We start from the raw sequence: 12,425 nt of genomic DNA on the forward strand, positions 1-12,425 counted from the left end.
TTTGAGACGGAGTCTCGCTGTGTCGCCCAGGCTGGAGTGCAGTGGCCGGATCTCAGCTCACTGCAAGCTCTGCCTCCCGGGTTTTTACGCCATTCTCCTGCCTCAGCCTCCCGAGTAGCTGGGACTACAGGCGCCCGCCACCTCGCCTGGCTAGTTTTTTGTATTTTTTAGTAGAGACGGGGTTTCACCGTGTTAGCCAGGATGGTCTCGAACTCCTGACCTCGTGATCCGCTCGTCTCGGCCTCCCAAAGTGCTGGGATTACAGGCTTGAGCCACCGCACCCGGCCTGGTAACATCTTTAACGTTATGGGCCTTAGTTAAGGCTGCTTTGGTCCAGCTGTACACAGAAGAGCCTAAGAAGGGAAGGGAGGAGGAACCATCACCTTATCGCCTCCTCTTCCTCCCTCAGTCCCCTTTTGCCCCCTTTACTGGATAAAGATACCAAAGAGGAATCGGAGGTTTTCCCTGAGCTCCCTCCCCCAATAAATTGGAAAAAAGACAAGGGGTACGCTACAGCTATGGGACCCTGTCTTAGGCAAGCGGCATTAGAAGGGGACCTCTTGGCCTGCCCAGTGATACAAAATTGACAAGGCAATCAAGTATAGGAACCATTACTTTTTAGCTTATAAAGAGAGAAGAAAAAGCATTAGAGAAAACGGAGCTGCTAGCCCATTTATGAAAGGATTAATTGAGGCCATAGCAGACAACTTCCATATACCCCTATATGACTGGTCAGTGCTAGCTAAAAACAATTTTAGAGACCAGTCAGTACCTCCCCTGGAGGACAGAATTTGATGAATTATATAAACAGCAAACCTCTTTTTAGTAATAGCTACTGTTACAATTCCTCCCCTATCCCTGACGTGGCTGTCTTAAAATCCTATTTGAGTAGAACAGTGGCCTTTAAAGGGAGAGAAATTACAACGAGCCAATGAATTAGTTGAGGAGCAATTAAAAGCCGAGCCAATGAATTAGTTGAGGAGCAATTAAAAGCCGGCCATACAGAACCAGCAAACAGCCTTTGGAATTTGCCCATTTTCATCATTCCCAAAAGGTCTGGCAAATGGAGACTTTTGCATGACTTACAAGCTATCAATGCTAATTTGCAATCTATGGGGCCCCTTCAATGGGCTCCATTCCTCTGCAGCAATTCCTCAAGATTGGCCTATAGTTGTTACTGACTTAAAAAACTGCTTTTATACTATTCCCCTTGCAGAACAGGACAGAGAAAAATTTGTGTTTACAATACCAGCTATCAATAATGAAAGGCCAGCTGACCTATTTCATTAGAAAGTACTTTCTCAAGGAATGCTGAACAGTCCTACCATGTGTCAATATTATGTAAATCAGGCTTTGCTCCCCAGTAGAAAAAAATTTCCTAGCTGCAAGATTATTCATTTTTATGGATGATATTTTACTAGCAGCCCCAATGGAGCCAGTACTTTTGAGTTTATATGTCTCTGTTGTAAGGAATACACAGCTAAGAGATTTAATCATAGCACCTGAAAAAGTAAAAAGTACAGATGTCCTCACCTTAGAAGTATCTTGGATACATACTAACTTCCTGGTCAATAAGACCTCAAAAGGTTAAATTAAATACTAGCAACTAACATACCTTAAATCATTATCAAAAATTGCTAGGCAATATTAACTGTCTTCACACCACCTTGGGCATAATTACTGATAAATTACAAAACCTGTTTTCTATCCTAAAAGGCAATATAGCCCTAGACTCTCCCAGGTATTTAATCCCCACAGCAAAAAGAGAAATTGAGGAAATCAAGCTATTTCTCAGAGGCAACTAGATTGCATAGACCCACAATACTCAGTCCAATTGTTTGTTTTTCCTATTAAATATTTCCCCTACGGGATTAATAGGACAAATGGCCCTGGGGCTGCACTTCCTAGAATAGGTTTTTTGCTCACATACTGGGACTAAAACACTATCTCCCTATTTCCAGCTAGTTAGTAAAGTCATCTATACAGTCAGCAGATGATGCAGTCAGTTGCTAGGTCATGACCCTGATGTCATAAGAATTCCCTTGAGTAAAAAACAATTTGAAGCAGTCTTGCCCCTATCTCTAGACCTTCAGAAAGCACTCTCTGATTATGCAGGCCATATAAAACATGCTCTTCCTGCTGACAAACTATTTCAGTTCTTATCTAGTACTCCTGTAGTTATGCCTACAAAAGTAGTTCCCTTCCCCATACCTAACTTTGTAATGCTTTTTACTGATGACTCTCATAAAAATGGAAAAGCGGCTATCTGGTGGAAACCACCTAACTCCCTCACTCCATCTAGGTTTACTAGTACTCAGAGAGCTGAGATTGGAGCCCTAATATTGGCCCTAGAACATTTTTCCGTTCAGCCCATCAGTATTGTTAGTTACTCTGCTTACTCTGCTTATTTATTGCAGAACCTTGAAACAGCCCTCATTAAGTCTATTCTCGAGCCCACCCTGTGTGCCTTTTTTCTTTGACTTCAGCAATTGTTAGATCAATGTACACATTCTATTTTTATCACACGTATTTGAGCCCACAGCTCACTGCTTGTCCCACTGGATTATGACAATGATCAAGCAGACCTGCAAGTTATGATGTCACTGCTTAACTAAGCCATCCAATCACATCAGTTTTTCCACCAAAATTAGAGAGACTTAACTACACAATTTCAACTTATGCAAAGACTAGCTAAACAAATTCTCCTGTAAATGCCCAGATTGCTGCCTCACAGGCATGTCCTCTCCTTCAACAGGTGTTAACCCTAGAGGACTAGAACCTAATCAGTTGTAACAAAGAGATGTTATACATGTCCCTGAATTTGGAAAACAAAGATATGTACATGTATCCGTTGATACCTGTTCTCACCTAATTAGCACATATGCTCTTCCTGGAAAGTCCACCCGATCTGTCATTAAACATCTTCTTTTAACTTTTATGTTTATGGGGCGGCCCACAAAAATTAAAACTAATAAGGGTCTGGCTTATGCCAGCTCACAGTTTCAACAATTTTGTCACACTTGGAGTGTCCAACACTCCACAGGCATCCCGTATAACCCCCAAGGACAGGCCATAGTAGAACGTGCCCACTTCACCCTTAAAAATATGCTCAGAAAACAAAAAAGGGAGACTATGAGTAAAGACACTGAAACACTACTAGCACAAGCCTTATTTACCCTTAATTTCTGAAATTTAGATGATAAATTTCAATCAGTTACAGAAAAGCACTTTGCTAAAACTTCTCAAGACATAAAACCACAGTTTTATGGAAAGATGTAAATAGTAATATATGGCATGGTCCAAATGTTTTGCTAACATGGGGAAGAGGATATGCTTGTGTTCACACTCCCTCAGGCCCTCTTTGGATTCCAGCACGATGCATCAAACCATACCATAGTGGGGCTAGGACCCAACCTGGTACCAGAAATGAAGGAAACGACCCCGCAGGCCCCACAGCCCCTGCAGCCCCCGCAGCCCCCACAGGCCCGGAAGAAACGGGTTCGTCGGATGACACAGTTTCGTCGGACGACAGGAGCCCCGGACATTACCTGGGGGATGCTGAAGAAGACAACTCAGGAGGCTGAGCGAATCCTGCTTCGAACACAGACACCATTCACTCAGGAAAATTTGTTCCTTGCTATGCTCTCTGTTGTACATTGCAACTCGCGTAAGGTATTAATCCTTTTTATTCTCTCACTTTGCCTGTTACCTGTACCTGCTATACCCTATTAAGCCCATTTTCTAAATCTGCCTTTTTTTCAGCCCTATTACTTAGGCAGACATCCCCTTCCCAGCTTCTAACTGTGACTTTTTAGCTAGGAGGGATTAACATACCCCCAGTGGGGTTCCTCAGTAACAGCCATATAGAAGGATATGCGAAAACATCTCTCCTAGATAGACCCCCACTCCTGGGGGTCACTTCTTAATTAGAAAAGAATATTACTAATCACACTCATGTTTGTCTCTTGTTGTTTACTAATTCTAGGATCTAAAGCCGGAAAACAAGCAGTAACTGCTATGCCTGACAAAACTGTTGCTGCACACATCTGTAGTCGTCAATCAACAAAACCTGATGCAAAAAACAGAAAAGGGGTGATGTAGGAGATCGGTCAGGGTGGTAGGAGACGCTATAAGGAAAGATGCAATTGGAAGGCAGGGAGGTTTTCCAAAACTTCGGGAGAGAATAAAGCTGAAGGCAGCTAATTCTCGTACCCTGAGGCTGAGGGCGAACAGTAGGTAACAAGGGTGTGTAAAGGGATTTATCTAGATAAGTTTGTTTACTTATGTCCTCCAGAAACAGTGCAAGACTGCTCCCTGCAAAGGGGAGGCGACAGTGTTCATTACTCACAAATTGTGTTGGCTTCAGGCCTTTGGTATTGTGTCTGTACTGAATAAATACAAATGGCTCCAGCTTATCAGGACTGCACTCTGTTTTCGGCTGCACTAAAGTCAGCAGTCGCCTAGCCATTCTCACACAAAATACCTGTGTCAGAATACTCCTTTCATCCATCACTCAGCCAGCGTCTTCAGGACAGACTTGGCATGGGACTTGTCCAAAAAAATGCTGATCAAAAGAGGAAAATTTTGGAATATGCCAAGAATAGTGGAATTTTATTTATTCTATTTTTTGTAGGCCCATACTCTCCATCTCAAGAAACAAGATGATTGTAACATGTCCATGATTAAACTATTGGCAGATTATTGCTGTGTTAATCTCTGTAGTCTAATGAGTTCTTTGTTCTGTTCTGCCTTTTATAGGTTCTTGTCCTTTCAAAAGTGTTCTTGAAAGAAACAAAGCAAATAGGCAGTTAGCACAGCACAGCTACCCCTTACCGAGCAGTCTGTGGAAATGACCCCTCACCCAAATCACGGGTTAGTTAAGAATCTAACTGGGACAATTACGATATTCCACTCACTTCCTGGTCACTTCAGCAGCCTAGTGGCATTGAGCCAAAATACACAATTCTGTGTTATTAGTGAGGAAACTTTAAAACTCATGTTTGTTATTACTTACCACCCAATTTCATTATCCTCCCTTCCTCTTTCCATTTCTATTCTCTCTCACTTGAATTCTGGCATTATTTTTAGTGGCCTCTACTGATAATACCTACCCTAGAGTACATAAAAATTATATTAAAAGAGGAAGTAGTAGTATGCATAATTTTAACAGATTCTATAACGGGTGCCTCAAAATATGTATTGTGCCATTCCACAAATTTAAAAACTAATTGAGGACACTAATTTTTTTTTTAATTTTCTAAATGAGACCACCTTGGATTTTTATTTTTGCCATTTAGATGTTTATATTTATTTAACTTTAATAAAACATAAGCCAAGCCAAATCCCACATGACAACTCTGGTATTCTTCCCTTATATGAGCAGTGATTTTATTTGTTACCCACCTTAGAAATGTATCTGGATAAGTTTGTTTACGGATGTCCTCCGGAACCCAACCTTTGATCATCCAGCGCAAGACTGCTCCCCGCCAAGGAGGGCAGCAGTGTTCTAGTGTTCAAGACTAAGAAAGTTCTAGTCTTGTTTTTCCTTCTCCCCGCTTCCCTGGGGTTTTTCCTTACAAGTTTAAAAACAAAACTTGAGAAACTACCAAAGGCGCAGGAGTTGTTCACTTTGTTGAAATTCATTAAATTAAAGAAGTCTCACTAACAGATGTATTTAAATATAGATACAACAGATAATTTCTTTTTCTCCCCTTTCCCCAAATTACAGTCAGCATTTAAAGCTGTTTATGGCTTGCCATCAGCATTATTCTGGTAGGCTTGTTAGTGCTAAAATCTGTTTGGGGTTTTTTTTTTTTTTTTTTTTTTTTTGCCTCTTAAAGTCTAATTTTAGGATGGATGAATTCAGATGTTTACCAGAGTGTATATTTTACATAATGTTCTTGATTAGAAAGACTTGTTTGTAAATTATTCATTTTTTTTGCATATGCCCAGTTGGTGTGATAAAATTTTCATTGTCTTACCATAAAGCCTTGGTTACCAACAGGCAGAATGTAGATATTGTAAAGCTTTTTGTGAATTTTAAAAGTGCAAAATAAAGCAACCACGTTTAAGTAGATTGTCTTTTTTCTTAACAGGCTTAACGCATTTTGCTAAAATGTGGGCTTTATTACTCTCTACTGCAAGATTACTTCTTAGTCTTCAGTTTACTTACTCAGCAGCAGGATAGAGGAAGTGTAAGAACTGAGAAACTACAGCAGTGCCCCCCTCATCTGACTTTGCTTTCCATGGTATAAGTAAACCATGGCTACTATTGGCCAAAAATATTCGATGGAAAATTTCAGAACAACTTTTAAGTTTTCAACTGTGTGCCGTTCTGAATGAAATCTTGCAGCACCATGCTTTGTCTCACCTGGCACGTGAATCATCCCTTTCTCTAGTGTATCCACACTGTACACACTACCCACCTGTTAGTCATCTGTGCCATTTACTCCTGACATCCAGCCATTGACTATGTCATGGTTCCATGATCCAGGATCACCCAAAGCAGATGATCCTCCTTCCGATGTGTTGTCAGAAGGTCATAGTAGTGCTCATGCCTGTAATCCCAGCACTTTGGGAGGCCAAGGCGGGTGAATCACTTGAGGTCAGGAGTTCAAGCCCAGCTTGGCCAACATAGTGAAAGCCCCGTCTCTACTAAACATACCAAAATTAGCCGGGCTTGGTGGTGGGCGCCTGTAATCCCAGCTACTTGGGAGGCTGAGCCATGAGAATCGCTTTAACCTGGGAGGCTGAGGCTGCAGTAAGCCAAGATCACTCCAGCCTGGGTGACAGAGCCAGACCCTGTCTTAAAAAATGAAAGTCAATAGTAGCCTCACGCTGTGTCACAATGCCTGCGTCACCCACCTCACTTCATCTCACCATGCAGGCATTTTACCATCTCACATCCCATCATCAGAGGAAGAGTTGATTACAGTATATTGTTAAAATTGTCCTATTTTATTGTTGTTAATCTCTTATTGTGCCTAATTTATAAATTAACCTTTACCCTAGGTGTATATGCATAGGAAAAACCTGGTATATATAGGGTTTGGTATTATCCATGGTTTAAGGCATCCACTGGGGGCCTTTGAGCATATTCTCCACACATAGGGGGCACTACTGTATTCACTTTGGTGACTTAGGGCGTCTTGACTTCTGAGAAGCAGTTAAGAAAGGTAGCGCATGATACAGTAGTACTCAATAGTTGTGTAATTATGAATCTGAATTTTAAAGAATTGTAGGATTAAGATCCTCTATCTTTGTAGTAACTCCTGGAGGGCAGAAAACTTGTCTTTGGGACTCTAGTTCTTAGCATAGTTTGGAACGTAGGATTCACTCATATTTGTTAACTTAAAGGTGGCTTCACAAAGGAAATTATATTTGACCCCTAGGTCTTGGAGGAATATGACTTATTCAGGCAGAGAATAAGTTTATAAGGCAGAGATTTCTATTTGTTAGAAATCCAGGAGGAGGGAAAGGGGTCCTGTGTCCTAAAGCTGTGTGCTGAAGATGACGGGATGAAGGTGGGAAAAGGTAAGTTGAGAGCAGAATGCGAAGGATGTTAAATGTTTATAGCTTATTTAACCTTTCTGTCCTACGTAAGAATGAAATTTGGAAACATACCTATGTAGTGTTCTTACAAGAGACGTGGATTTCTCATAGCCCTCAGCAACTTCACAGATCTAGAACCTCTCGAAGGAGGACGAGGCCAGATCTCCTTAAGGAAAGACTCGGCTATACTGCCAAAATATATTTTGGTTTCAGCTTCACTTCAGAGTTTCCTGTAATGGATCCTGAGCTCCAGGGAAGTCTCTGACAGTTCTTTGGCAACAGTTTTGGAGATGGTGATCTGATCATCTCTGAAGTATTCATTCTAGACAACATTCAGTGCTGCCAGCAGCCAGCCACCCAGGTTGCTTTCTAGCTGTAACACTGCTCAGGCTGGCTCGTGGAGTTCCTGAGAGCAACTCTCTGCTTGCCAGGTCAAGGCTTGTGGGTTGTGCGTGGTGTATTTGTCACTTCCTTCCTGCCAGTTCTCTTTGAGAGAACTGTTACCCAATTCAGTGAAAAAAAAAAAAAGGTAGAGGCGGACCAGTAACTGAGGTAGTTACCACAATCTGTTCTCCCATTGTTTTCCATGGTAATAGGGGTTGACATTGAATAACATGTCTGCCTAACTGGGACTATATTTGCTGTTTTCCTTGTAGTTTTAGGTGTGATGAAGCAACTAAGTTTTATGGAATTTGAGTGGAAATGCTGCTAATTCCAGGTTAGGAACCTGATGACAGTGACTGTACCTCCTCTGTGCTCTTTTATCCCCTCCCAAAAGTAGCAATAGCAATGCAGCCTTGATTTTTTTTTTTTTGCAGAGCCACAAGATGGAAGGAACCTGCATAACCACATGGAATAGTGCACTGTTATGTGAGAGCAGAATAAATGTCTTTATTCTTTAAGCCACGTTTTTGTTTGGTGTCTTGTTATAGCAGCTTACTTTTTGCTCAAACTTGATTATTTTTGTCAAATAACATCTAAGCATTCACTTCACTGGTGTAGGCCCTAAGCAGACCGCACCACTCCTGCTTTTCCATTATAATGGAAATCTTGGGGTAAGGGACTGATTCTAAAAAAGCTTTGAATTAAGAGTTTTAAGCTGTCTTTTAAATCTTCATAAGTATTGTTACAGCCTTGTGAACATTTGTATAGCAGCAGACACAGCCTCATTATATAGCATGTTGTTTTTTCAGCTCTGTTCCCACAGATTGATTTTTTGTGTGTGTGAATTTTTTTGAGGCAGGGTCTCACTCTGTTTTCAGGCTGGAGAGCACTGGCGCAATCTCAGCTCACTGGAACCTCCGCCAGACTCAAGCAGTCCTCCCACCTCAGCATTCTGTGTAGTTGAGACCACAGGCACGTGTACCACCATACCCAGCTAATTTTTGTATTTTTTGTAGAGATGGGGTTTTGCCATCTCGAACTCCTGATCTCAAGTGATCCGCCCGCCTCGGCCTCCCAAAGTGCTGGGATTACAGGTGTGACCACACCCAGCCAAGTGTTTGTTTTTTTTTTTAATGGGGAAAAAACTTTAAAACCTTAGACAATTTTAGTGATAAGGCTGTAGCATTAGAATACCATTGGCCAGGCATCCAGGCATGGTGGCTGAGATGAGAGGATCACTTCAGCCCAGGGGATGGAGGTTGCAGTGAGCCAAGATCGTGCCTAGCATGGGCAAGAGAGACTGTCTCAAAACAAAAACAAACATCCTTATATTCTGCTAATCTGCTACTTTTGTATACTATATTGGATGTCTTTTAAAATAATTTAATTTTAGGTTTAATATACTAAATATTTTATAGAATTCTGAGAAGCACCAAATTATTCCATTATTTGACTATCTGAATCTTGCTATGTTACCTAGGCTGGTTTCAAACTCCTGGGCTCAAGCGATCTTCCTGCCTTGGCCTCCCAGAGAGGGGCTCCCAAAGCGCTGGGATTACAGGCGTGAGCTACCATGCCTGGGCTGGAGCTGTTTTAGAAAACACCATTGTGATTGGTAAGGAGGAGCTGCTGGGGGGTAAGTAGAACAGGGACTTCCAGCTCCCAAAGCCACAGCACAGCCGGGGACTCAGTCTCTTTGGCTGCTGCACCAGAACACACGGAGTTTGAGAAGAGCCATTTAAGTAGAATGAACCTGGTAATTCAACTCTCCTATTTAGGAACCAACATTAATTAAATGTAGCACCTTTTCAGCTTTGCTTACAACGTATTCAGAGATTCAAGACTAAGATTGCTGCTGATAGCACTCTGAGGTAGGGAAAAAAATCTTACTTTTCCTCCTGGTAACTGGGGAGAAATAATGTGGAGTAAAATATCTTGCCCTCCACATACTCTGTAATTGTCTCCAAACTGTCTACTTAATGGCAATAAAGCCAACTTGAAGCATATGCACTGATAGGGAAATAATCATCCCCAAGCTTCTTTTTTCTTTCTCTTTTTTTTTTTTTTTTGAGACAGTCTTGTTCTGTCACCCAGTCTGGAGTGCGATGGTGCTATCCTGGCTCACTGCAACCTCTGCCTTCCAGGTTTAAGCGGTTCTCCTGCCTCAGCCTTCCGAGTAGCTGGGACTACATGCATGTGCCACCACACCTGGCTGATTTTTGAATTTTTGGTAGAAATGGGGTTTCACCATGTTGGCCAGGCTGGTCTCAAACTCCTGACCTCAAGTGATCCGCCCACCTTAGCCTCCCAAAGTGCCAGGATTATAGGCGTGAGCCACCCTGCCCAGCCTGCTTCTTTATTTAGTTTAACCTCTTCCCCACCCCAAGTCCCAAACATTAATATATATTTTTAAAAGACCCTCTTTAAAGTTCCCAACTCCCATAATCCATGGTCTTTGAGGGTGGGGGTAGGGTTCCATCCTTTAAGGAATCCTTGCCAGGCAAATATGTTGGTAAGTGAAAGGGAGAAGAGAAACGACACTTTATACTGAGTAGGAAGACTCCTGCTGACCTAATAAATTCAGTCCAGTCACCACAGAAGACTGAGGCTGGAAGGAAGCCTTTGAGCTGGTCTAGCACTCTCATTTTACAGAGTGGAAACGGTCAGAGCACTTAACCTGCATGAGCTAATGAGAGAGGAGGGTCTCCTAACCCACATTTGAATCCTGGAGTCCAGGTGTGCTTTGCGCCAGCCACAATGCAAGATCAACTTTGTGGTGGATTTCTATCAGACTAGGAATCGGCTTTCCCAATGGCAATTGCTTGGTTCAGTTTTTGAAAAATGCTAAAACAATTACTAACATTATCGGCTGGTCACGGTGGCTCACGCCTGTAATCCCAGCACTTTGGGAGGATGAGGCGGGTGGATCACTTGAGGTCAGGATGTTTGAGACCAGCCTGGCCAACATGGTGAAACCCTGTGTCTACTAAAAATACAAAAATTAGGTGTGGTGGTGAGTGTCTGTAATCTCAGCTACTTGGGAGGCTGAGGCAGGAGAATCACTTGAACCTGGGAGGCAGAGGTTGCAGTGAACTGAGACCACGCCATTGTACTCCAGCCTGGGCAACAAGAGTGGAACTCTGTCTCCAGAAAAAAAAAAAAAAAAAATTCATCCTTTTTTTTTTAAGAGATGGGGTCTGTCACCCAGGCTGGAGTGTAGTGGTGTGATCATAGCTCACTGCAGCCTCAAACTCCTGGCCTCAAGCTATCCACTCGCCTCAGCCTCTCAAAGTGCTGGGATTACAGGCATGAGCAACCACACCTGGCTTAAGGTTCGTATTCCTAATTGTACTATTACCATTGTCTGGAATCTAATGATTTGACAGTATGTCCCAAGTTGTTTTGAAAGCTGGCATAACAGCACCTTGTGCATATGGTAATAGAGATGTGAAATTTCTTTTCTAAAAAGTTGAGGCTGAAGCTGATCCCTTAAATGGTAATGTTTGACCAGCTACTTGGGTCTGTTCAAACAGAATGAATTGGCTCTAATCCTGTGGCCAAGTCTATTTATACACTCAGTGTCTTTCTTTTCCTCCATATTCTCTACCCAAACCATTTTGAAAGCCATGCTTAGCCTGGCATGGTGGCGTACCTCTGTAGTCCCAGCTACTTGCCAGGCTGAGGTAGGAGGATCGTCTAAGCTCAGGAATTTGAGGCTGCAGTGATCCCAACACTGCACTGCAGCCTAGTTGGCAGGGTGAGACCTCATCTCTTTAAAAAAAGAAAAGGCCATCCTTAAGCCTTATTCCCCCAGTAAAGTTTATGATTCTATAACCTCGGCAAAATGTGAGCTCAGAGATGCAAAATTCAGTTATTTCTGCACATTTCTCCGTGGCCCAGTTTACCTGGAAGCCTTTCTAATGGTGTGTGTTTACAGAAAACCCATGCTCCTATGCCTTCTGTTTTTAGACTGTTCTGGTGAATGGCTGGAGAATCTAACCAGGCAATTAGCAATTTTCTCATTTGACTGAATTAAAAATGATTTTATCATAATTGCGTTACTAAGATTGAATTGATGAGACTTTTATGGAATTTTCTTGGATCCCAATAGATTTTCTTCTTCATGCATCCCAAAAGGTCACTTTTATTTTATTTTATATTTTATTTTATTTTTTATTCTTTTTATTATTTATTTTATTTTATTTATGCTGGAGTCTTACTCTGTTGCCCGGGCTGAAGTGCAGTGGCACAATCTCGACTCACTGTAACCTCTGCTTCCCAGGTTCAAGCGATTCTCCTGCCTCAACCTCCTGAGTAGCTGAGACTACAGGCACAGGCCACCACGGCCGGCTAATTTTTGTATTTTCAGTAGAGACAGGGTTTCACCATGTTGGCCAGGCTGGTCTCGAACTCCTGACCTCAGGTGATCCACCTGCTTCAGCCTCCCAAGTGCGGGAATTACAGGCATGAGCCACTGCACCTGAATAAAG

The 12,425-nt window shown here is 42.2% G+C and overlaps 2 protein-coding genes across 18 annotated transcripts in view; one reads left to right on the top strand and one right to left on the bottom strand.

Moving 5' to 3' along the window:
• Window positions 1-6,071, top strand: part of PPHLN1 (periphilin 1) — a 126,239-nt gene extending 120,168 nt beyond the window's left edge. For 6 of the 15 annotated variants that reach the window (XM_050749390.1, XM_050749389.1, XM_050749394.1 and 3 more), the window contains one exon: window positions 3,355-6,071. In XM_050749390.1, the coding sequence (XP_050605347.1) occupies window positions 3,355-3,732 (378 nt within the window). In that variant the 3' untranslated portion in view covers window positions 3,733-6,071. Of the gene's footprint in view, window positions 1-286 lie in introns of all 15 variants that reach the window. The other 9 variants (XM_050749393.1, XM_050749395.1, XM_050749399.1 and 6 more) reach the window with 4 other exon arrangements.
• The window catches only part of YAF2 (YY1 associated factor 2), a 1,232,548-nt gene that overhangs the window by 295,803 nt on the left and 924,320 nt on the right, over window positions 1-12,425 (bottom strand). The window lies entirely within an intron of this gene.

The sequence above is a fragment of the Macaca thibetana genome, chromosome 11, assembly GCF_024542745.1.
Source record: "Macaca thibetana thibetana isolate TM-01 chromosome 11, ASM2454274v1, whole genome shotgun sequence".
In the NCBI taxonomy this organism is placed as follows: Eukaryota; Metazoa; Chordata; class Mammalia; order Primates; family Cercopithecidae; genus Macaca; species Macaca thibetana.